Source organism: Hyperolius riggenbachi, chromosome 11 (assembly GCF_040937935.1).
Source record: "Hyperolius riggenbachi isolate aHypRig1 chromosome 11, aHypRig1.pri, whole genome shotgun sequence".
In the NCBI taxonomy this organism is placed as follows: domain Eukaryota; kingdom Metazoa; phylum Chordata; class Amphibia; order Anura; family Hyperoliidae; genus Hyperolius; species Hyperolius riggenbachi.
This window is the reverse complement of record NC_090656.1, coordinates 168,480,467-168,505,859: the sequence shown is the minus strand read 5'-3', so window position 1 is coordinate 168,505,859 and position 25,393 is coordinate 168,480,467. Positions and strand designations below refer to the sequence as shown.

At 44.2% G+C, this 25,393-nt stretch overlaps 2 protein-coding genes across 4 annotated transcripts in view; one reads left to right on the top strand and one right to left on the bottom strand.

The window, feature by feature from the left end:
- CNEP1R1 (CTD nuclear envelope phosphatase 1 regulatory subunit 1) overlaps nt 1-10,063 on the bottom strand; it is a 33,403-nt gene extending 23,340 nt beyond the window's left edge. Inside the window, exons 1-2 of one of the 2 annotated variants that reach the window (XM_068261583.1) lie at nt 9,928-10,063; nt 8,191-8,262 (exon numbers count right to left, since the gene is read on the bottom strand). In XM_068261583.1, the coding sequence (XP_068117684.1) occupies nt 8,191-8,262; nt 9,928-9,952 (97 nt within the window). In that variant the 5' untranslated portion in view covers nt 9,953-10,063. The remainder of the gene's footprint in view (nt 1-8,190; nt 8,263-9,927) is intronic. The other variant, XM_068261582.1, reaches the window with a different exon arrangement.
- Nucleotides 10,064-10,151: 88 nt separating this feature from the next.
- Nucleotides 10,152-24,720, top strand: TIPRL (TOR signaling pathway regulator). Of its 2 annotated transcripts, XM_068261081.1 has the most exons (3): nt 10,152-10,257; nt 14,814-14,927; nt 23,374-24,720. In XM_068261081.1, exon 3 carries the CDS (start codon nt 23,399-23,401, stop codon nt 24,197-24,199), a length of 801 nt encoding a protein of 266 aa, XP_068117182.1. In that variant the 5' UTR covers nt 10,152-10,257; nt 14,814-14,927; nt 23,374-23,398; the 3' UTR covers nt 24,200-24,720. The 2 variants fall into 2 exon arrangements, with proteins under 2 accessions (XP_068117182.1, XP_068117183.1); XM_068261082.1 differs by lacking the exon at nt 14,814-14,927 and having other exon boundaries at nt 10,210-10,257.
- Nucleotides 24,721-25,393: the final 673 nt, after the last annotated feature.

Here is a 25,393-nt window from a genome sequence, read left to right as displayed (position 1 = left end):
TCCAAAAATGCGCCTGGACTTGTCAGATTGAGTACAAAGGCTATGCTTTTCATTCTGAATCTCTCCAAAATGTAAGGGTTCAGGGGCTTGAAATTCATAATCATACAAAACTTCCCTGACTGCTTCTGGATTAGAAATACTCTGAAGTAAAAAACCCTTGCCCTGCTCCTAACTTGGAACAGGACAAAACATTTTTCTGGAGAAGGGAAGTCATAGAACTAATAGAGCTTCTGCTCTGATCAGCTCCATGTGTACCGAAGTAACTACAAAACGAGGGGGAGGAGTGGATAAGAATTCTATCCTGTACCCCTAAGGAATTAAATTCAACATAAACTGGCTTTGCGTAATATGTTACCAAAAAAGAAGGAAATAAAGAAAGCTGTCCCCCTACTGGTATCAGAGAGTCATTTGATGTGTTTAGTCGCAGCAGGTTGCAGTTTGTTAAACCAGAAGAGCCTGCCTCTACCGCATTATAGGCCCATCTTCTATTTTGTTTTTTGTCCTTTATTAGATTGAGCCCGACTAAAAAAGGCTACTTGCTCTGAAAAGGCTGCCTCTCAGGTTCTTCCTTTTACCCAGGAAATTCGTAGCTTTATTTGAAGATCTCTCCAGAACTGAATCTAGATCTTTCCCAAATAAGAGTTACCCTTGAAACTACATAAGACAAGGCTTTTACTTGGATGTCACATCACCCAAATTGCTCTACGAGTCAATTAAAGTGGATCCGAGGTGAACTTTTACACATTGCATAATTGTGTTCCTTTCCTATTGTTTATAGGACATTCCTCAAGCCAAATACTTTTTGTTTTTGTTTTAATACTCTAATTTCCTATAAATTAAAAAAGCCATGCCCACAGGTTTTCAGAGAGCCTTGGCAGTAGCAAGGGCTCGTGGGAGCTCAGTCTGGGCAGGAGGAGGGGGGGGGGAGGGGGTGTTACTAGCCATTGATTTCAGAGGCAGAGGGGATTAGGCTGATGGCTCAAGATACATATAAGCCTGCCTCTGTGTAATGTTTACAAACAACATGGCTGCTGTCATTGTATCACAGGAATAAATAATCATATTCTATTAAAACTGTTTGCAGCTAGATTTTCTATGTAAACCATCTAAACTTTAGATAAGATATATAGACAAGTTACTTGTTATAGTTAGTTTTCCATCTCGGATCCGCTTTAATGCCGCTGCCTTAGCGCCTGCCCTGAGAGCCTCCGTTACTGCATCAGCTAAGAAGCAACAGACCTGATAATTACAGGGAGACTCTCCAAATCTTAGCCAAGATGACTCTAATCTCTAACCCACTTATCCAGCTTGCGTACTATACAGATAGATGAAATTGCTGGTTAAAAAGAAAAAAAGGAGATTGAGTCTCAGGAGGGACATAGAAATAGGGAGTGCAGAGGTTGCGACCACATCGGGGCCCTTGGGACAGAGGGGCCCCAAACGGCCCTCCAACCACAGTATTAGCTCTTTATTGGTCCTGTGCTCATAATCACTTCTATAGATACTTTGAAAAGTGGTAATCATGAACTGCTCCCCAGTTGCACCTGACGCTGTAGTTGCCATTGGCAGGTTTTGGCGCACCGTATTAATTGTTATGTATAGAGTGCTTGGGGGGCACCAACATAAAACTTGCATCAGGGCTCACAGCTCCTTAGCTACTCCACTCTCTGCCTTTATCCATGGGATCCTTAAAAGCTCCCATATCTTCACAAGATAGACCTGAAATCCTTTGAATATTGAGAGAGAGGTGCAACAAGTCTTGGATGCTTAAACAAAGATCCATGTTCCTCAATTTTAAACGGAAACCTTCATTTAAAAGATCTAGGAACAAAAAGTTACCTCTCTGGTTCTTTTCATTCAGACGTTACAATACTGTTGATAGCTCTATGGACCGGAAATACTCTGATTCTATGATCTTCCAACTATGTATACACATATACATATACATATTCAGTGTTCTCCCCAGAATTTTTTTCCAGCCGGATGGCATGAAAAATCAGCCGGGTGGGGATGGTCATGCTGATTGCCACTAGGTGGGTTATCGCCAATGCGCCGCCACCCCCCCCCCCACCCCCCCATAAAATTGACAGGCTAGGTTCCGTACTGGAATCTCTTAAAGGGATACTTAATTGAAGAAAAATTAGGCTAGATATTTACCTGGGGCTTCTAGCCCCTTAAAGTCCTCCTGCTGCCCTCATCGCCATTCCACACTGCTCTGTTCCTTAGCCTTGCACCAACGCAATCATGCTGCCGTGGCCAGGAGCACTTTGCCTATGCACAGTAGCGAATTTTCGTTACCCCGAAGTGCAGAACGCTGCTGGTCACGGGAATGTGATGGAGGAGGCGAATGACACGTTGCGGCCATGCATGCAGCATTCAAAGGGGAATCACAGAGGTACAAAGCAGCAGCGCGAATGACTGCAAGGCATTAGAACAATTTAGGAGGCTGGAAGAAGCCCCAGGTAAGTAGCTGGCCATTTTCTTTTAACAGGTAAAGTGTCTTTAAAGTTCTAACTACCCTTCTGCTGATTTGACAATGAAACTAGCAGCTTTTCCTATATACATGGGTGGTCCCAGTATAGGAAAGAGGATTTCTGGGCCATAGCATATGGATAAGCAGGCAGCATATCAATATCATGCTATGGCACCAGATATCCCCTCTTACACCACCCATGTATATAGGAAACATGGGAACAAATCTTAGTAGTTTCATTTTCAAACCTGGCTGCTGGTTCTAATGACGCTCAGTTACAAGGGATATTGCTGGCTATGTGTCTGTCAAGGGGCCAGGGTGCCTCACTAATCACTTTGTGTCTGCCTGCCTTTGCCCTGTACGAGTCTGTGGCTGTCAGTACAGCGTCTCACTCTCCCCCCCCCCCAGACCAGTCTAGTCTGGCAAGAATCAGAGACCAGGTGACAGGACAGGATAATCAGGGGGTGAAAGGGTTAAGCATCTTGAAGTTCTAGCTGGCTGGAGGGTCTGAGTTAGATACCCTCCTCCTCCATTAGCAGAAGCCAGTGAAACACACACAGCGGCTGGCAGCAGGATGAATACAGCGAGAGGAGGAGAGCGTCTGGCTAAACATTCCACAGAGAACTGAGCCGCGCTTCCTCTCCGATCTCCTGCTCAGCTAAGCTGCGTGTGACGTCACCTGCATTCCCCGCCCCTCCATACAACTGCCGGGAGCTGAGGAGGGCGGAGGCAGCGTCCCTGAGTGACAGCAGCTGGCTGCAATGGAACAGCCACCGCTGCTCACTAAAGAGCCACACAGAACGGGATAATTTCACCCCGGCGCTCAGAGGAGATCAGCCGGGCGCTCAGAGGAGATAAGCCGGGCGGCCCGCCCTGGTAAATGGCCCTGGGGAGAACACTGATATTCCTATCATCCTGAGGAATAGAAGACAGTCTAGGCTCCTCACTCTGTTCTGAGTCATAGGCAGCCTTAAGAAAACTCAGATATGACATTAGTGGAGTCCAACGTGGGGCAAGAAACCATGACCTTGTGTGATGCTCTACTGAATGAGCTAGCCAGGCCACTAAACAAATATTTAGACATTTTAATAGAAGATTTAGTTAGAGAAGAGTCTGAATCTACCACTTTCCCTTCTTCAGATTCATCAGACACCTCCTCCACCAATAAAGGAGCTGGGATGTCTAAATTCTAGTGAATTATATCCTGATCTGAACATACAACAGGAAGGGTAGGCAAAAACGCCAAGGGCCCACATCCACAGAGTTACTGGTCTGGGGTACCTGAGCCTAAGTAGTGACAATAGGTTGTGTCACAGGAACCAGTGGTAAAAAGGCTTGAGCCTGAGGGATCGGCTGGACAAATGGTGCAGCCTGCACTGGACAAGGAGGTAAGTCTGCCCTAAATCTGAAAAGGTATTAGCCAACTCCTGCTTCATAGATCCCATCAGGTCTAAAAAGCTATTGTAGTGCTTTCAGGCCTGGGAGTATGAGAGTAGACTTGCTGCAACAATCTGCATAAAGTCTTCGAAGATCCCCTCAGACAACTTACAACCACATTTACATTTGTTAGTTCAGCCAGTGCTCTGGCCGGTCTTTGTAAGACAAACCACAATATAGGCCAAACAAGAGCTTAGCAGTATTATACCGACAAAATGTCGTTTTGAAAAGTAAGGCAATCATATCGCTTACCACTGGCTGTGCAACTGGCTGCTCAGGTTCACCAGCTGCAGGCATCTCCTCTGTGCTGGACCCACTTGTCTGCACCATGTCCCCACAGAGATGCGGCATTTGCGTGTAGCGTGGCCATCGCTTTCCGGGTCTACGGCACGCTCAGTATGCATGACGCAGCAGTCATGAGTAAGAAACGAAGCGTGTAGGCGTCCAATCAGGTGGAAGGTGCCGTGTCACATCCGGGACGCCTACATCATTGTGGAAGAGGACCCAGCGTCTCTGGATAACCGCCGCCATTCCACCGGAGAGAGCAATGAAGAGAGGGAATCCCAAACTCCCATTCGTTCAAAATAGGACCACAGGTAACTACTGCCTGCCAACTCCTATTCTAAGCTACACAACAGTGAACAGCCTAAATTGCACTCTGCAAAAATGAAAAGTTAAAAAAAAAAAAAAAAAAAAAAAACTATATACAGCAGGTTCCCACAGGCTCCCCTACTGCCAGGAACAATGTCCCTAGCTGCTTCCAAGGTGAAGTCTGGGAAACAAAGAAAAAACTGGAGGAGATTGTGTGGAGGTGGGATTTATACTGGTCTTATTATTCTAATTTCTCTTGGGTGTTTCCGATTTGGGAGGGGGGGGGGGGGACTAACACAATCTCAGGAGGGGCTGTCCTGGAGGACGTAGAGAGGAACCAAATTATTATCTTAGGGATTCAGCTTTTTAAATATGCATGCCATGATTGTATATTATTGTTATTTCTGCAAATAATGGCTTGCATTTAATGTTGGGGGGTACAATGAGAAAACAAATATCACAATACAGAAAAATACACTTATTTTCAAATATATATGTCAGAATCTGCTCTGCTGGCCTTGATTCCTTGGACTGTGTTGTTTCCTATGCAACTTGCATAGTGCAGTCCAGGGAAAAGAGGCCTTTCTGTCAGTTTGCAAGGCTGACTGATTTGCATCCACTTATCTTGCAGATCTGCTTGTCTGCTTCCTTTGAAGGTCTAGTATAAATGTCACTTCCTCCCAGAATTCCTTGCTCGACATAGTTTCTGATTAGGGAAACGTACCTTGGAGCCTCAGCCTTTTTGTATCTTGTAGCGAATATTCTAGTGTAGTTATTGTTGGGGAGTGCACTTTGCATTGTACAGTATTTGTACTGTTTATTCCTGTTCTGTCTTGTCCTGTCCTTGCGATTGTACGGTCACCTGCGGTGGTTGACAGTGAATCGTTTGGTCTCGCTCCTAGATCACATTTGCCCTAGCGGTAGAGGCGTTTGATCTCCCTTGTCTGACTCTTGGAGTATAAACTTAGCTGCGGTTGCTACTGGTTACTCCTTCAGTCTGTCTTGTCTAGCATGAACGCTTGCTGTTGTCTGGGGTGAGGCAACCGATTAGCAAGCGTTCGCGTTATTTGTCTGTCGTCATTTTCTGTGTTCATTTGTTAGTCAGGGTTGGTATGTTTTGCCACTGTTGCGCTTAACGTGCGGTGGCCGTACAGGTAACGCGCTTGTCTATTGCGCATATCGTGCGGGGACCGCGTTTAGCTAGTTCTTTTGTTATTTTCCTTGGCGTTCAGATTGTGGTTATTTGCTGTGTCTTCCTTACTCAATTCATGCTCTGTCTTTGCTCAGTCTTGTGTTGCTGATAGCAATCGCCTTTCTAGCGATTAGCTTTCTCACTCTGGCTTGCTATGATGTGATATGTCTACCGTCGCGGGGTCGTGACTAGATTGGTAGACATTCATATTGTCTGTCCCTGTTTTTGCTTGCTTCTGAGTTGTTACTTTATATTGCTCAGTGTTGCTCAATCGTGCAATTTCAATCTGGCATCTGTGGCGGTACAGAGGACTTGTTCCTCTGTGCTCCACAGCTCCATCTGCTGGTTGGAATTTGCCTCTACAAATTTATACTGGGTGCTTTGCTTCTGTGACTGCGGCGATTTCCTTCTGCTTCAGCGCACATGGTTTGCGCTGACTGGAAGTCGCCTGCAGATCATTACAATATATTTTTTTTTTATCCCATACATTGCACTAGGGACATAATTTAAATGTTGGGATAAGCAGTATGAATTGACAAATAAAATGTGTTTGTTTTACTACGGTAGCCTTGTTTATTTTAAAACTAGTGGACAGAAATGGAGAAATAGTATATTTTTTGTAGTTATTAGAGAATAAAAAATTACTAAAATAAGAATATGACCTCCAAAAAGCTAATTTGTGGTGAAAAAAAACAACAAACAAGATAGAGATTATTTAGGTGTGATAAGTAGTGATAAAGTTATTGGCGAATGAATGGGACACTGAAATGTGAAAATTGCTCGTCCATAAGGTGAAAACATCCCGCGGGCTAAAGTGGTCTATGAGATGTTACAGTTTAATGAGCAAATAGGCAAACTAATTTTATAAGTGATCGGTCTGGAGTGATTAAAGAATGATGCTGGATGTTTGGAGTGTGTGACCAGGCCCCCTTGAGGAAGCCACTTCTGGCGAAACATGTCGGGTATTCCCAGCATGGTTTCCTAATATGCAAGATTGGCAGCATCCTTGCACACCCGCCGTGCTGTCTACCACCTATCGTCACCGCCACAGCATGCACAATGAGTCCACACCTAATCCACGCTGATTTCCCTCTTGGACACAACTGAAGCTCACCTGACATTGTGTGAAGTTGTTTGGATGGAAACGGGAGATGCTGTCTGGACATTGCATACAGAGTTCACTTACAAGTCAGCGGTGGCTGACAATACTGCTACACAAGGAATCACCTTGCTGGACTATGCCTTCAAGCTACTCCCTTGCCAATTTGTAAGCAATATCTTGAAGGAGCAGCCTGACACTACAGGATGGTATGCCTGATTGCACACTAAAGGTTTGTTTCTAGTGACTGCATATGCTTTGCAGCTTGAGCAGGTTGGTGCATTCTGTTTTTACCTGGCTTACATGTGCTTGCTTTCAAGTCTCACAAGTTACCACTCATGCTCCATACCAGTTGTTGAACTTTTTGCCATCTGCCATGCAGATGCTTACTGATCTCCATGCTTGCTGCTGGCTTATATGTGCCTGTTCCTAAGCTTGTCAAGCTCCTGTCCATGTTCCATGCTAATTGCTGAACTGTATGTATCACATCTTAAGTTACAGCTGTTCACTCAATCGTCACACTCATCACCAAAAAGGAATTGCTCTGTTGGTCAAATGCTTGTGTGTATGCGGTTGAATGTGTTTTTTAGTGTGATGGCACCGTCTGTGCACAGGATGACCATCTTGCATATATTTTAACTCTTTAGGTTAGATTTTTGTATTCTCCAATTAAAATATGGTATGTTACAGTATAACTTAATTTCTTGTTAGTATTTAATTGACATGTACCCCATCCACTGAGTTACCCTACAGTTTATTTTAATTTTATTAAGTACTAGATGTAAACTGAACTATAAATATGACACTGATGCTTACCCTTATATGTTCATAATATCTACTATAGACACTGATTACTTCCATATAACCTGAACCTAACACATTGTTCTGGAATACTATTATTATTATTTAGTATTTATATAGTGCCGATATCTTCCGCAGCGCTGTACAGAATATATATAGTCTTGTCACTAACTGTACCTCGAAGGAGCTCACAATATAGTCCCTACCATAGTCATATGCCTATATTGTGTAGTGTTTGTATTGTAGTCTAGGGCCAATTTAGTGGGAAGCCAATTAACTTATCTGCATGTTTTTGGGGTGTGGGAGGAAACCGTAGTGCTCAGAGGAAACCCACGCAGACACAGGGAGAACATACAAACCCCTTGCAGATGTTGACCTGGCTGGTATTCGAACCAGGGACCCAGCGCTGCAAGGCAAGAGCGCTGAACACTATGCCACCATGCTGCTATGTATTTAATTTCTGTACAATTAACTTAATTCATTGGAAAGTTCACTGATCTCTAATGTATACTGTAAAATATGTCTTTGCCTTGTCTTGACGTTTTCAATAAACTACTTTTTTGTTTAAAAAAAAAAAAAACCCTTAAAGTAGCTTACTTCTCCAGCGACCAGTTGCAGGCTGTAAACACGAAACATATTCTGTAAGTCTTCTTTCAAAAGCTTTCAGATCTAGACAAAGAAAAACAGTAATCAGTCAAAGGCAACAGAGGGGGAAAAAAAAATCAGGGTAACTGCCTTATCAATGAAACCTGTCCCTATTACCATCTCATACTGCAGCCTCTTGGAAAGGGTGGGATTTCCATGGAGACAGCAGCCTAGAGGACATTTCCCACTGCAGTCAAAGGAGAAGAGAATGACCAGAGACCAAAGGGAGATTCCTTAGAGGCATGTACAGCATTTTCTACTCTGAGAATTACTTTTAACTACTTTCTGCTTCTAGGCAGAGTACACACTGATATTCTCAAAAGCATGGTCTGCGTAACTAAAGTAATAACTGCATGACCCAGCCAACTGAAGGCTGTTAGAATACCAAATACCATATGTGCATATGGGCTGATAATTTTTCCCATTGCAGTGTGCAGAGGTAGAAAGCCGTGAAATACTTTGGCTACCTCTAACCATTGTCACCTTGACTCAGTAATGCCTAGAAAACCAGTGGTGTTTAAATGTTTTAAAATGGATTCATGTTCAATAATATAAGATATATGAGTGATTTTAACTGATTTATTTTAAAAACGTTGTCATGTCAGGACATGTATGTAGAGCTAGACTTGTTGTCTCAGTGTCTACATTGATAGCAAACTTATGGTGGTGTGTGATGATATCAGTTTGAAATGTGTGCTCCTAACAGGTTCTATTTTCTACTCCCTAATGGTAAATTATCCATCTGCACTAATGATCCTTCCTATGTAGGTTGTTATCAGCACTTCAGCACGTACTTTTAATGGACGCCTATCATGAAAACTTGTAAAATACATGTAAACACATATGCATACGATGTACATTTCTCCCAGAGTAAAACAGGCAGCAGGAGTATAACAGGAGCTGCTGAACTACTTATATAAATGAATGACAAAATGACATTTTACAATGGGCAGCTGTTCTTTGCGCTGTATACACCGGTGTGGTGAAATTTTTTGCAACTTTATCAGATTTTGCAACCGGTTGCACTTATTTATACGTATAGCTATCAGAAAGTGCAACCTAGCCATTGACTTTAACCTATCTGTATCAGAAAATGCAACCCAACCAAACCCTATTCTCACACAGAACCCTCCCCTCTTGCTCAACTAATAACCCCCCCTGGAGGGAACAATCCCCCCTCTTGCTCAACTAATAACCCCCCCTGGAGGGAACAATCCCCCCTCTTGCTCAACTAATAACCCCCCCCCAGGGATCAATTCCCCCTCTTGCTCAACTAATAACCCCCCCTGGAGGGAACAATCCCCCCTGTTGCTCAACTAATAACCCCCCCTGGAGGGAACAATCCCCCCTCTTCCTCAACTAATAACCCCCCACCCCCCGAGGAAACAATCCCCCCTCTTGCTCAACTAATAACCCCCCCTGGAGGGAACAATCCCCCTTCTAGCTCAATGGGATCTGTGGTTGCAAAAAATTACAGGCGTGTTAACAGAGAGGAGCCACGCCTACACAGTCATACACTGTCCTCTATGGCAAGTTGCAAAATATGATAGGTAGCAAAAATTTTCACTACACCGGCCCCTCTGTGTAGTGTATTCAAATAACCCAGCACAGCTACATAGCAATATCACAAATCTATATGCATCTATAGGCAGACATTACTATCAAAAGGACATGTGGTTCAAGAAGCACCTTCAGCTTGTTCCAATGAATTCATTCTTGCTGGCTATGTTTACTTTGCTTCACTTCACTTCCCCTTTTACGCCTTCTTCGATAGTTCGCTATGTAACGCTTACTCTGATTGGCGGAGAGAACGTAAACGCAGTCTGATTGGCCAGGTAGTTCTGCGTATGTTACGTAGCACGTTCCTTCTCCTGTCGTCAGCGTGGCGCGCGTGGGGTTACGGGAAGGAGGAGTGACATTTGATTGCAGGACGTTGGAGTCTATCATCGTTTGGGCTGCTGTGATTGGTTGGATCCTGGGTAGTTGATTTGTCGGGAAACGAGGACGGCGCTTTGCATGGTCAGTATGGTGATGGGTTTGTGCAGGCCTAGTAATATGTGCTGATGATATAATAAAGGCATCGTTTTACAATCAGGGCAAAATGGATGGAGTCTGGAGTCTCCAGCAGCCCTGGGTGTTTGCCACCTTGCAGTGCTGCAGGTTGCCGGCTGGGAGTTAGGCGATCAAGCCAGATGGGATGTGGGACTTTCTAATTGAGTAATTTACTTTGAAAAGGAGTTCACGGGGTTGATCTATTAAAACAGGAACAAGGGACTGGAGCAGAAATGAGGAAGGATACTTTTCCCCTAGGAAGCTTGAGCGCATGCAAAATCGCAATGCGATTTCACAGCCTTATTTTATTGTATTTATAAAGTGCCAACATATTACGTAGCCTTCAAATTCCACTTGTTGCAATTGCACCATGAGCTGTCAGGAATTGGGTGCTAACGCAGCAAAAATTGTGCTTCCTGTGATTACAATTTTGGAAAAATTTAAATGCGCTAATGGAAAAGGAGCGCCATGATTTACAGGTTAATTGTGGTGCTGTTGCATTCAGCAAATGCAAGGCTGAATTAACGCTTCATTCAGGGGCTGTAACTCTACTGGCTATACTGGCCAAGTACTCCATACTCTGCTTTTGCTCAAATTCTCTTTGCAGATCTTTGTGTGAATCTGCTTTTTAGAGCTTTCGGCACTAGTCTAGTTAAGGGGACCCAGCAGGGAAACCTCATAGACTAGCGGCTGCTCCATGCTTACGGCAATTTGGTTGTGTCCACTAATTTGTAAAAAAAAAAAAAAAAAAGGTGCCCAGCAGTGGCGTAGCTAGAGGTCACAGGACTCCATTGCAAAACTTTCATAGGACCCTCAGATGTAGGCACTCTTAAAGGAAACCAGAGACAGGATAATGAAAAATGTTATACATACCTGGGGCTTCCTCCAGCCCCATGCTCCTGGATCGCTCCCACGCCGCCATCCTACAATGTGTGCAACTACGAGAACTGGCTCCAGTCACTGACGTTATTGGAGCCAGCTATGCTGGAGAAGTGTGCCCTCTACGTATGAGATACACAAACCGCACACTTCACTTACGCTTAGACTGGCTCCGACTGACGGCAGTGCGGGGTCCTGGTTCTCGTAGCTGCAGGCATCGGAGGACAGCGGCGTGGGAGCGATCCAGGAACATGGGGCTTGAGGATGCCCCAGGTATGTATAAATATTTTTCATTATCCCATCTCTGGTTCACTTTAAGCAAACCACCTGCCCTTACCCTATGGATATGAGGTAATTGGTCAATTTATATTCTCATGCAGTCAACACTGCAAATAGTTCATGGGCACTGAGACAAAGTCAGAGGGTGGAGAAAGACAAGAAAGTTAATAGTGAATACATTGAGGATCCACTGGGCCCCCTATGACCCAGGGCCCCATAGCAGTTGCTATGGCTATTGCTACGCTCCTGGTACCCAGCAGGAAACTTGCTAAAATTGCACACCAGGTCTCTTGTTTTTGGCCATGGCGCTCACTTGGTCTACTGCCTCTGCTCATGCAACTTTGCTATTTGGTGGCGTGAATAGTGTTTCCTGTCTCTGACAATTTAGTAGATGTGACCAAGTTACTGCAAGCAGTAATCGGTCGCGGGACCCCTCAACTAGCCAAGCGCTGAGCTTTGGGCGCTAGTTTAGGGGACCCTGTAGGAAACTTCATAAGGAACAGTTCTCCCATCACAGCACCCTCTACAGCAAGGGTTGTGATTGGTTGAATAGTGTGGGTGTAGTGTACTACAACCAATCCGAAACCTAGCAGGTCAAGTTAGTGTAATTTCCCTATGAGTTTTCTTGCTGAGTCTCCTAAACTAGACTGAACATTGTATGAATTTCTCTCTCTGGGTGCAGCTGGTCCTTTAGGGGAGCACACCTTGCAATACTATCTGAACAAATTCTGATCAGAGAGGGATCAATTGACTTAGGCTCCAAACTATAATGGGAAGGTTCTGTGTTTTGGACATTTATGCATAAAATCATAGCTATAGTATAAGACAGTGGTGTGTAAAAGAGCACCACTTGGTCTGAGGGACCGTTCACAGCGTGCTTTTCCCCATAGCAAGATGTGCGTTATTCTACTATAGTAAACTGTGGTGCTTCTACAGCTCTCAGCTCCCAAACTGTTGCCTGAGGAAACAAGTACCGATCTATTTTGGCAACAAGTATTGTGCATGTGTACACACCTTAACTATTGAGGTTGGTTGTTAGTGATCGAACATGACATCTCTGATAACATCCTCAGTTGTGTTGGGAAACGCTGTAATCTCTCTAGATCTCCATCCAAAAATGTAGTGTATGTACGTAGCTTAGTGTAGTGTAGAACAATTTTATTATATGAAAGTATGTATTGTGAAAAGCAGAAGCTATGAAGCTCATATTTAACCGTTCACCCCCAAGGGTTTTTACCCTAACGGACCAGAGCAATTTTCACCTGTCAGTGCTACTCCCTTTTATTCCCTAATAACTTTATTACTACTTATCACAAGAAAATGATCTATACCTCGCTTTTTCCGCCACCAATTAGGCTTTCTGTGGGTAGTACATTTTGCTAAGAATTTTTTTATTCTAAATGCGTTTTAATGGAAAAAATACAAAAATAATGGGGAAAAAAACATTATTTCTCAGTTTTCAGCCATTATAGTTTTAAAATTAAACATTCTCCTTTAAAGAGAACCCGAGGTGGCATTGCATTATGTTAGTGGGGCACAGAGGCTGGTTGGGGACACTAACACCAGCCTCTGTTGCCCCATCGTGTGCCTCAAAGACCCCCCTGCTCGCCGCTATACCCCCGCAGTGCTGGCGACACGCAGCGTGTCGCCAGCACAATGTTTACCCTAGCGCTGTCTGTCAGCGCCGCTCCGCCGCCTCCTCCGCATCGCCGCTACCCGCCCGTGTCCCTTCCCTCCCGCTGATTGGAGGGAAGGGACGAGGGCGGGTAGCGGCGAGGCGGGGGAGCGGCGCTGACAGACAGCGCTAGGGTAAACATTGTGCTGGCGATGCGCTGCGTGTCGCCAGCACTGCGGGGAGTATAGCGACGAGCAGGGGGGGGGGTCTTTGAGGCACACGATGGGGCAACAGAGGCTGGTGTTAGTGTGCCCAACCAGCCTCTGTACCCCAGTAACATAATGCAATGCCACCTCGGGTTCTCTTTAAATAAAACCAACACATTTTATTTGCCCAGCTGTCCCGATTTATTAAACCGTTTAAATTATGTCCCTATCACAATGTATGGCAACAATATATTATTTTGAAATATAGGTGTTATTTTTCTGTTGTTTTTTTTTCCTTTCTGGCCATAATTACAAGCCCCTATGTAATAAATTAAAATTAATTTCCCCTTATAAAATATAGATTAAAAAAGCTGAGTCCCTAAGGCAGCTATTTATTTATTTTAAGCTGATTTTTTTTACAAGTGTTTTTTTTGGGGGGGGAGGGGGGGAGTTTGGAAGTGTAATTTTATTAATAATGTGTATGTACTTGTATATGTATGTGTTTGTATGTGTAATATACTTTTTGGCCACAAGATGGCGCTAGTGAACACTTCGTTATAGGAAGTGTTAATTTTTTATTTATTTTTTTTTACACTTTATTTAACTGTAACAATTTCCTGTTTTTGTGAATGGACGTAGCCGCTGTTCACGGTCACGTCCATTCACTCCAGGCACTGCGATTGGGCAGAAGACCGCTTGGTCCTCTTCCCCAATCACTCAGCACGGGATCCCGATGGAAACAGCGGCGGTAGCGGCGCACACACGGCGGTAGTGGCGGCGGGAACGCGCGACGTATTTAAACGTCATGTTGCCGTTAATAGGGTAAAGCATGACGTTTTAATACGTTAGTGTGTCATTAAATGGTTAAAGGGAACCCAAGGCGAGAGTGATATGGAGGCTGCCATATTTATTTCCTTGTAAACAATACCAGTTGCCTGGCATTCCACTTTAACCTCTGGCATATGTAGTGTCTGAGTCAAAACCCTGGAACAAGCATATGGCTAATCCACATAATTCTAATTTACAGAGGTGCCTGGCTCTTCTACTGACCACATATGCTATTGCTCCGTTGTTATTGCCTGATGAAGCGGGATCAAACCTGCAAAACGCGTTGCATATTTGGAGTTCATAAATAAAATATATTGACTGTCTTAACTACAGTCGTTGTGTGTCTACTTGGAGGAGGTAAGTCCACCACTACCTCCTCTATTTACCAAGAATTTGGTTTTTAAGCTCATTGCTTCCTTTTATCCTCTTGGCGCCTCTGTTCTCCTGCTTAATATGGCTAATCCAGTAAAACCTCAGTCAGCTGAGTCAGATAACCTGATCTGTATATTCTTGTTCAGGGTCTATGGCTAAACGTATTAGAGGCAAAGGATCAGGAGGACTGCCTGCAACTGGTACTGTTTAAAAGGAAATAAATCTGGAAGCCTCCATATCACTCTCACCTCGATTTCCCTTTAATACTTGGAGGTTCTGGGCCTCTAAGATGACAACTTGGGTGTTTAGTGTATTTGAACCCCTTTTCTCTCCTTGTTTTGCAGGAATTTCATCCCAGTTCTATTTATCTGTGTCTTTGGTTACTTTTATTCAAAGCATAAGAGCTGTGCCAAACTTTTTGGATGCCATTGTGAAACCAGTGTGGTGACTTCTAATAGGTAACTTATTTTCACCAGTAAATGGTGTTTCTTAGTTCTGCCTTCTGCCTGAAGTTTATCATGATTGTGGCCTAGAAGTTCTCCTCTGTGGCTTTTGGCAGCGTTTTGGCAGCACTGCGATACGCTAGCAGTTTGCCAAAACGCTGGGCTAATATTAATGGATGGGGCAACTTCCACAGGAGCATTTGCGTTTCTCAGAAACGCAAACGCAGGACGTGCAGCATTTTGGGAGCGTTAGCGCTTCAATGTAAAGTATTGAACCGCTAGCGGAAACGCTCAGCAAAACCTAAACTGAGCGGTTTTGCTAGCGTTTTGCGGTTCAGCACACTGTAACAAAATGAAAAATAATTCACAGGACCAATCAGGATAAAAACGTAAAACGCTGGGCAAAAAAATACAATGTTGCAAAACACGACCAAAAACGCGCATGAATCCGCTTGCAAACCGCTCAGACAAAACGCTAGCGGTTGCGGTTTGCGTTTGCGGATTTCAGTGGGTTCCAGGCCTTAAAGTGTACCTTAGATGGCCTAAAAGGAAAAATCTATACATACCCGGGACTTCCTCTAGACCCCTTCAGGATGAGAAACCCCTCGCTGTCCTCCTCTGCCTCTTGGATCCTCCGCTATGGCTCCCGGTAATTCGAACAGTTGGTGCAGTCCGGCCACATATGCTCCCTCGTCGTGCTCCAGTGGCCGGGAGATTTCTGTGCCTGCGCAGTACTACTGTGCAGGCGCAAAACGCTCCCACTACTATGCCCCGACTGGCCAGAATCCCGGGAGCCGCAGAGGAACACAGTGAGGAACCGATCAGCCTGAAGGGGGGCTGGAGGAAGCCCCAGATGTATAGGTGCTTCAGAAAATAGCACTGTAGCTGACTAAATTATTCGGAGAGCTCAGAGAAGATCTTTTGTATAGATAACAAGTGACGTTTCGTAACTCTTCCTACACTGGAAACAATATGAGACTCATAACTTTGCTACTAATTTTCAATTTCTTAGCTGTACTACACATACAGTTCATTATATCATAAGTTTTATTTTCACTTCAGATTCCCTTTTATGACATATGACAAAATGTATGTATTAATGTTTCTGCACCAGTGGGAATGCGTAAAAATGTACGCAATGCGGTCCGCCAACCCCGAGATCAGCAAAACCTAAACTAGCTGACGGAGGGGGACCAGAGCAGCAGTGGGTGACTACGAGGGCACAGGATGGCTGCATGGGGCTGGTAGAAGCCCCAGGTAAGTAACTTTTTTTTTTTTCTCCTGATAACTTCTTTAACCTTGTAGTCTACCAAATGTGCAAGTGCTTGTTTTGTAGGACATAGTTGCTCCTTTGCAGAAGATAATGTACTAGGACATGCTGGGCCATTTCTAGGACAATTTCTGATATAGTAAACCACTTTTCCCTGTCCCTTGGAGTTCACTATAATGAAATTATACTGTATTCTGTTCCCCTCACTCTGTGGTCCATTTGATCAGCCTCACAGATAGCAGACAAGCTGACAGTGAGAGCAGGGACATTGTCTGTGAGGAATAAACATCACAGGAGCACTGGAGGGGCGTGGAAAGGGTTAACTTGTTCACATTACTGAAGAGTTAGCAGCCTTCCAGACACAGGTGACAAATCCGACAGGGGAAAGATAAGTTGGTCTATTACAGAGACAGTGCAAGTAGAAAGTGCTGCAGTAAGCCAGAGCACAATGGAACAGCCTTAGGAACTTGTAGGATAGGAGAAATACTGCTAAACATTTTGTTACAGAGTCTCTTTAAGGCTCATACACACATCAGACCATAGTCTTTGGAAAATGAAACATCACAGACCAATTTTACCCCCTTCCATGTAGTATGAGAGCCATACTCTACAGTCTTTTCTATGGAGCTGAACTCCACATCAGACAGAGATCTTTGCAAGATGCTGCACACAAAGATGCTGTAGACATTCAAAAGTTCAGTATCTGCAAAAGATCTGTTCCTGCCAAAGATCCGTTCCTGCAAAATGCATTCATAGTCTGAGATCTGCAGATCATCATACACACCTTGTTTAACAGACATTCATCTGCAGATCAGATCCACCAGGATGGATTTTCAGATCTGCAGATGATTGTCTGATCTGCAGATGAATGTCAGTTAAACAGGGTGTGTATGATGACCTGCAGATCTCATAGACTATGAATGCAATTTGCAGGAACGGATCTTTTGCAGATACTGATCATTTGTGTGTGCAGCATCTTGCAAAGATTTTTTTCTGATGGGGAGTTCAGCTCCATAGAAAAGACTGTGAAGGTATAGCTCGCATACTACATGAAGGGTGGTAAGCTTGGTCTGTGATCTTTCATTTTCCAAAGACTATAGTCTGATGTGTGTATGAGCCTCTAGTCATAGGTTACATTCTCAGCAACTCTCTGCATGAAGTTTATATGTACTTCCTATGTTTAGTTGGGTTTCCTCCCATGGTCCAACAACATATTGTTAGGTTACTTTGCTTCCTTTCAAAATGTGCTCTAGATGGCAGGATTATTAAACTTTATCTAAGCATAGGCATTATTAAACTGATGTATAGACAGATCTACCTGATCAAATCTGATCAGAGAGAAATCTCTTGGCTGCCCATACACAGCAGGCCAATTCCCATTCGATTTCAGTATGAACAGTTTTGGAAATAGACCTCGTGACGCCATCTCCGCCACTTGAAGGACACCAGAGCCCAAACGTAGATGTGAAACTGGGGGAGCAGGTATGTATGGTGAGCTTTCCTGATGCTCACCGCTCCCCATTCCCCCCGCTCGTTTACCTGCAATTGTTATTTTGTTCCCGCCTCTTTGACGACCCGGTCTGGATTATTACGCGTTCCTACCATGCCTGCACGTGTTTTCCGGCGGGGCCCGATGATGTCGCACACATGCACAGAGCGGGCCCTGCTGGAGAACACTTGCTGTAGTACGCGTGCAGGCATGGTAGGAATGTGTAATAATCCCGACCAGCAGACGTGGACAACATAATTGCAGGGAAACGAGCGGGCAGAAGGGAGAACGGGGGGAGCGATGAGCATCAGGAAAGCTCACCATAGATCTGTGCTCCCCCCCCTGTTTCACATCTGCGTTTGGACTCTGGTATCCTTTAAGTCCATGAACATGACTAGTGTAACTTATTGGTTGCTTTTTTTTCCCTTCTTCTTCTTAGCTGCTCGTGTGCTTTAAGTCCAACGAGAGAAGTGTATTTCATAAATGGTAGTTCAGTCATTCATGGTTTTTGTTAGACCCTCTAAGCTTATCTAATTAACTGGTGAGTACAGTAGAATCTCATTATAGTAAAGTACAAGATACAGAGGCGCCAAAAGAATAAAAGGTAATTAAATGAACTTAAAAAAACAATTCTAAAAAGAAGGAAATGGAGCGCACAATGGTGCATTACCCAAGGTAGGCTTTAATCGCATACAAAATTTTGGTACTCACAAGATGAAGATAAAATCAGCGCTTCTCAGCGGTACAACCGCTTAACCCTGCAGACGAATCGGCAGCAGCGCTGTGGCCAGCAGCGCGATCTCCGGTGGATTAGGAGCGCCGTCTCGCTGTGGGTATGGGCGTGGCTGAGGATCAGTGTGCGTATGGTGTCATTACGCGTTTCGGCGCTCTGCGCCTTCGTCAGATCTGACGAACAGAGGAGGCAGCAGTGGTCTTACCCCCTCCAAACACACAGGCAAGGACTGCGATTCAGACAGTCAACAATTCGGAACTCCAAAAAACAATGCAACGCCTCTGTATTATATCAGCGAGAGGCGCCGAGCTCGCTGATATAATACAGATGCTGTGACTCCTACTGTATTTTGCCTGAGGAAGCGGGATGTATGGCCCGTGAAACGCGTTGCAGTTTTTTGGAGTTCCGAATAAACTGTTGACTGTCTGAATCGCAGTCCTTGCCTGTGTCTGTTTGGAGGGGGTAAGACCACCAATGCCTCCTCTGTTTAACCAGTTGGTTTTTTAAGTTCATTTAATTACCTTTTATTCTTTTGGCGCCTCTGTATCTTGTACACTATATTGAGTCCACCCTGGGTGGAGGGTTGTTACCCTATTTTCCTGTCTACAGAGAGCGACTTTTTATTCCTGAGTGGGGTCAGGATTGTTCTCCCCACCTGCCTATACAGTGGTTGCCTATTGGTAACCCTGGTTTGTAAGCAGGGCTGTGGAGTCGGAGTCGTGGAGTCGGGCAATTTTGGGTGTCTGGAGTCGGAGTCGGGGAAAAAATGCACCGACTCCTAATGAGTTTGTAACTGTAATTAAAATAGAAAATATGATAAAATGTTCTATTTCTCAGATAATAGTCATTAAAAATAATGTATATATACAGTAATAGCTGTGCTTAGTCCACAAAAATGAAAAACCAATCAAAATTAGTTACGTGTGCTGCTTCAATAAAGCAGTCCTCGTATTTTTAAGGTCAGATATACATATCTGATTGTGACTGTATATATGATGTGTACACAGGAATCTCTTATATATGTTACGGCCAGAACCCGTAGTGTGGCCACTTCAGGTTCTGGCCGGCCAATGTGCGAAGAGGCTGCAGCACAGCGGCCAATGTTAGAAATGGAATGTTACGCCGTCTCGCTGCGGCCAAATTGATGACAACTTGCATAATTTAATGAAAAATAGCCGGCGGCAATGTAATAGATGAAGCCGCCGGCTTTCGCACTGCCTCTCTCTTCTCCCCGCCTCCCTCCTCTCCCCGCCTCCCATACAATAAGTAGCAGCCGGGGACATGCAGCCGGAGAGTCGTTCGTCGCGGCAGGGGCAGCAGAGCGGGGAGGCTGCAGACATTGCTTCTGCCAGCACCCGCTCTGCAGGAACGGCAGGATTCCCCTGCTGCGACGAACGACTCGGGACACGCGTGTCCCCGCCGGCTGCTGCTTATTGTATGGGAGGCGGGGGGGGGGGGCGATCGGGGAGAGGAGAGAGGCAGTGCGAAAGCCGGCGGCTTCATCTATTACATTGCCGCCGGCTATATTTCATTAAATTGAGCAACTTGTCATCAATTTGGCCACAGTGAGACGGCGTAACATTCCATTTCTAACGTTGGCCGCTGCGTTGCGGCCACTTCGCACATTGGCCTGCCAGAAGCCGAAGTGGCCACACTTCGGGTTCTGGCCGTAACATATATACTAAATAACATCTATGCTGTAAGAATAAAGCCTGATGTGTAGCTGCGTCACTAATAGAGATGGTCAATGAGATGGAAATAATTCTGCATTGATGCTGATTTATGCAAATGTATGCACTCCCTTTGCTCATGAAATCAAATAATTTGATCTGTTGTTAAAATTTGGTTTGGTGACAACAAATTAAAGGGTAACTGAGACGGATGAAAAGTAACATTTTATACATACCTGGGGCTTCCTCCAGCCCCCTTCAGGCTAATCAGTCCCTCTCTGTCCTCCACCACCCGGATCTTCTGCTATGAGTCCTGATAATTCAGCCAGTCAGCGCTGTCCGGCCGCATGCCGCTCCCACAGCCAGGAACATTCTGCACCTGCGCAATAGTGCTGCACAGGTGTAGAATGCTCCTGGCAGCGGAGTGTGTGCATGCGCACTACGCCCGACTGGCTCAAGTACCTGGACTCATAGCAGAAGATCCAGGTGGTGGAGGAGGACAACGAGTGACTGATTATCCTGAAGGCGGCTGGAGGAAGCCCCAGGTATGTATAAAACTTTAATTTCATCTGTCTCAGGTGTACTTTGTTACACAGTAGTACTATACTCTACATATGCACTCCCCACAGAGCTGCAGGGAATCCACTGAGAATGCTGTGCACATTGAACACAGAGGTGTTGTCTGTTTACAATCTCCACATTCCCCTGCAGAGTACCTGCACATCATTCTTACATGTACCCACACTTACATTGCCTAGGGCCTGATATATGTTCTTTGTTCCGGTTTGTACCTTTTACAAGTACTCTTACCAATGACTAGTTTTAGTCTAAAGGGAATAAATATAGTAGTCTACATATCCTTCTCACTTCAGTTGTCTTGTAAAATTCCTAAGCGTTGGCAGTTAAGAGACGGATTTCATGTTACATACTTTTAATCAACAAAATTATAATATGCAAATTAGAGGAGTCTGAGTCGGTGCAATCCTAAACTGAGGAGTCGGAGTCGGTGGATTTTTGGACCGACTCCACAGCCCTGTTTGTAAGTATCATTTTAAGATGGGTTTGTAAACTCTTCTGAGACTTATTTTGTTTCCTTTTAAACACATTTATTCTACTTACTGTTTGCAAATAGAAGGGAAATGGAGATACAATAAACTGAAAGTGGATTCGAGGTGAACTTTTAGGCCTGGTGCACACCAAAACCCGCTAGCAGATCCGCAAAATGCTAGCAGATTTTTGAAAGAAACGCTTAAAATAACAAACGCTTTTTGTTGTTTTTTCTGTAGCGTTTCAGCTAGCATTTTGCGGTTTTGTGAAGCGTTTTTGGTGTAGTAGATTTCAGATATTGTTATTGAACAGCTTCTGTAACAAAAACGCCTGCAAAACCGCTCTGAACTGCCGTTTTTCAGAGCGGTTTGCGTTTTTCCTATACTTAACATTGAGGCAGAAACTCATCCACAATCCAAAAAATGCCTCACCCCGGGAGTATGCGTTTCTGCAAAACGCCTCCCGCTCTGGTGTGAACCACCCCATTGAGATACATTGACCAAGCGGATCCGCAGCCGCAAGCGGCTGCAGAAACGCTAAAAAAGCCGCTCGGTGTGCACCAGCCCTAACTCATTGCATAATTGTGTTACTTTCCTATTGTTTATAGGGCATTCCTCAAGCCAAATACTTCTTTGTTTTAATACTCTAATTCCCTATAAATTAAATAAAACACATCCACAGGTTTTCAGAGAACCTTGGCAGTAGCAAGGGCTCATTGGAGATCAGTCTGCGCAGGGGGAGGAGGAGGTGTTACAAGCCATTGAATTCAGAGGCAGAGGGCAGGAGGGGTGATTAGGTTTTTTTCACAGTCTGAGTGCTGATGGTGCAGATAAGCCTGCCTCTGTGTAATGTTTACAAACAACATGGCTCCTGTCATTGTATTACAGGAAGAAATAATCATTTTCTATTAAATCTGTTTGCAGCTAGATTTGCTGTGTAAACTTTAGATGAGATCTATAGACAAGTCACTTGTTATAGTTTGTTTTTCATCTCGGATCTGCTTTAAAGGGACACTTAAGTCAAACAAAAAAAATGAGTTTTACTCACCTAGAGCTTCCAATAGCCCCCTGCAGCTGTCCGGTGCCCTCGCCGTCTCCCTCCGATCCTCCTGGCCCCGCCGGCAGCCACTTCCTGTTTCGGTGACAGGAGCTGACAGGCTGAGGACGCGAGTGATTCTTCACGTTCCCAGACACATTAGCACCCTCTATGCTGCTATATGGTATATGATATATGCTATAGTAGTATAGATGGCGCTATTGTGGCCAGGAACGCGAAGAATCACTCGCGTCCCCATCCTATCAGCTCCTGTCACCGAAACAGGAAGTGGCTGCCGGCGTGGCCAGGAGGATCGGAGGGAGACGGCGAGGGCACCGGAGAGCTGCACGGGGCTATTGGAAGCTCTAGGTGAGTAAAACTCATTTTTTTGTTTGACTTAAGTGTCCCTTTAAGGAAACTACACTGAAAAAGTGTAGATGTGCTCACCCTTCTCTTTCCATAAGTAGGATTATACAGGTGGCAGCCAATAGCAATTCCTCCCTTGCCGAACACCACCTACTCCAGCAGTCTGCCGCATTCTGTCCTGGCAATATGAAAGGAAGGGAGGGGTTCCTCCAATAAACGTAAAATATTTTATACTTTTTATCATGCAGCTGAAAAAAGGCTGCTACTTATTATTATAATTTAGAAAATAGATTTTATTTCTGAAATCTTGTATTATTAATTTGGATCCACTTTAAGGCTCTTTTACACTAGGAGCTGATCCGTGTATTTTGACAGATTGCTCCTAGGATGCGGTAAGCGGGGATAAGACAAAGTGTTCGAGCATTGCGTTGTAACGCATCTGGGAGCTTTCATTCGTCTGCCGCAAGTGTTTCCCTGTCGAGCAAATTAGAACTAATATTGCTGATCAGCATCAAACCACAACTTCCCAACGTCATGCCGAACTTCATAACGCGTGCACGAAATCGGGTTCATACGTGTGTTATGTAATGTGAAAGAGCCCTTAGTGAATTGAGGCCAATACCTCTGAAGGGGACATTGATAGCTTGTGATACAGCTCAAATTGCTGTGTATCCACTTGAGTCCAATGCAACGTTTCCCCTCTCTGTTGCATTGAGAGCCTGTTTTTTTCCAGGGCACGCAAAGCCCCAGTGTGAACCAAACCTATAAATCGGACAAAAAAAATGATCCTTAGCACCTAGATTGAATTACCAGCTCTCTGACTGAATCTAATGTATATCTATTTTTATTAGTTTCAGAAGGTAATTTGCTTCCGCTATGATGATCCACGGTTTTAAAAGTAGTAATCAAGATTTCAGTTTCGGCCCATGGAAGATCACTGCTATCAAGACACATATTATGAAGTCGGCTGACGTGGAGAAACTGGCTGAGGAAATGCACATGCCCTGCCTTCCTGAGATGATGTTTGGGGACAATGTCCTAAGAATTCAACACTCCTCTGGTTTTGGTATCGAGTTCAACGCTAAAGATGCTCTTAAAAGAGTGAATAAAAATGAAGGAGCTGTTAAAGTTGCATGTGCTGAAGAGTGGCAAGAGAGCAGGGCAGAAAATGAGCACAGCAAAGAAATTGTAAAGCCCTATGACTGGACATATACAACTGACTATAAAGGAACATTGCTTGGCAATGACCTTACAATCAGTGTTTTCTCAACCTCGGAACGCATCAACACCGAAAAACTGAAGACCAGAGAACAGATCAGTTTTTTTGAGGAGGTTTTGTTGTTTGAAGATGAGCTTCATGACCATGGAGTGTCTAGCTTGAGTGTTAAAATTCGAGTCATGCCTTCCAGTTTCTTTGTGTTACTCAGATTCTTCCTCAGGGTGGATGGCGTTCTCATTCGAATGAATGATACACGACTATATCACGAATCTGATAAAACGTATATGGTGCGTGAATACACCTCTAAAGGAAGCAAAATCAGCAATTTGAGTCATGTGCCCCCTCCTTTCTTCACAGAGCCTAATGAAATCGCTCAGTATTTGCCTGTGACAGAAACCATTTGTGAAAGGTTAGAATTCCCGCCAATACCACAGCCACAAACACCCAACTCTTACTAATCAAGAAAACACACAAGCTTTGTAATTCTTTCTGGAAGTGAGATTTCAAGTGAACACCAAAAAGACTCACAGGGAACATGAAAAAGAATAAACAAAGCACAGATTTATTGTGCCACAAGTTCTGAATTGGCCATACAAGATGCTTTAGTCGGTCTCCATTTCTTCAGGCTAACCTATCTGTGTAGATTTTACCAACTAGGAATGTAAAGGATGCTTGTTGAGCCCTTGTTACAGAATACAAGAAATAGTTTGCCAGGTTTTCTTTTTTTTAGCCTAGCAGACTGCTGTCATATAGTCTAGTCAAGTGTATAGATAGCTCATGCATCCCACTCCGCCTGAACTTTTTGCAGAAGCCTGGACATTAGGGAATAACACCCTTTGAAAATGTAGGTGTGACCAATGGAATGGAACATTCCACATTGGAATGTGTGAAAGCTGTATTATCATATATTTCACAAAATAAAGCTTGGAAACTATACCATTTTTTCAAATATAAAATAAAGGTATAGATTTGTGTCTCAGCTGTTGTATTTGTGAAATGTTTCCTTTTATATATGTACAAAAGGAAAGACTCATTGCCCAGCCCAAATCCCACAAGGTAGGACCATGACATTTGGTATGTATACTCCTTTTATTTGGGTAAGCACCTTTAATGAAGGGATTCTTTTTTTTTTTTAATTCCTCCTTTAAGGGGGTGACAATGGCTCTGTACTGAATGGAGACCAGGTGAAAGCAGGGAGAATAGCTGCAAAGCTCAAGCAGAAGATGTTAGTGTGATAACGATGCAACAGTGTTGTGAAAAAACATAAAATAAAGCTTTAACCTCCCTGGCGTTCAATTTCCCCAAGATTTCTGTGCAAAAAGTGATTCAATTAATTTGCATAACTTTTTTTCCTGTAACTTGCCAAAATGTGTAAAGCAAGGGTCTAGTATACAGTGCAGGAGAGTATTGATGTGTATGCACATCAATACTGTTCACAGCATGTTTTGTATGGACGTGTATAACCATCAATCCTGCCAGGGAGGTTAAGGGTGCTTTCACACTGGGCCAGTGCAGTGCTTTTATTGCACCCCACCGCAGGGCAATGAAAGTCTATGGGGACTTTCATACCGACGCGGTATAGCGAGATGCAATGAGTGACGTTTTTGCCGCATCTCCGACGCTAGGACAAATCCGGCAGACCGGAAGGCATG

What these genes read in the sequence shown, in the direction of transcription:
- TIPRL (XM_068261081.1), top strand. Translation starts at nt 23,399, where the DNA reads ATGATGATCCACGGTTTTAAAAGTAGTAATCAAGATTTCAGTTTCGGC.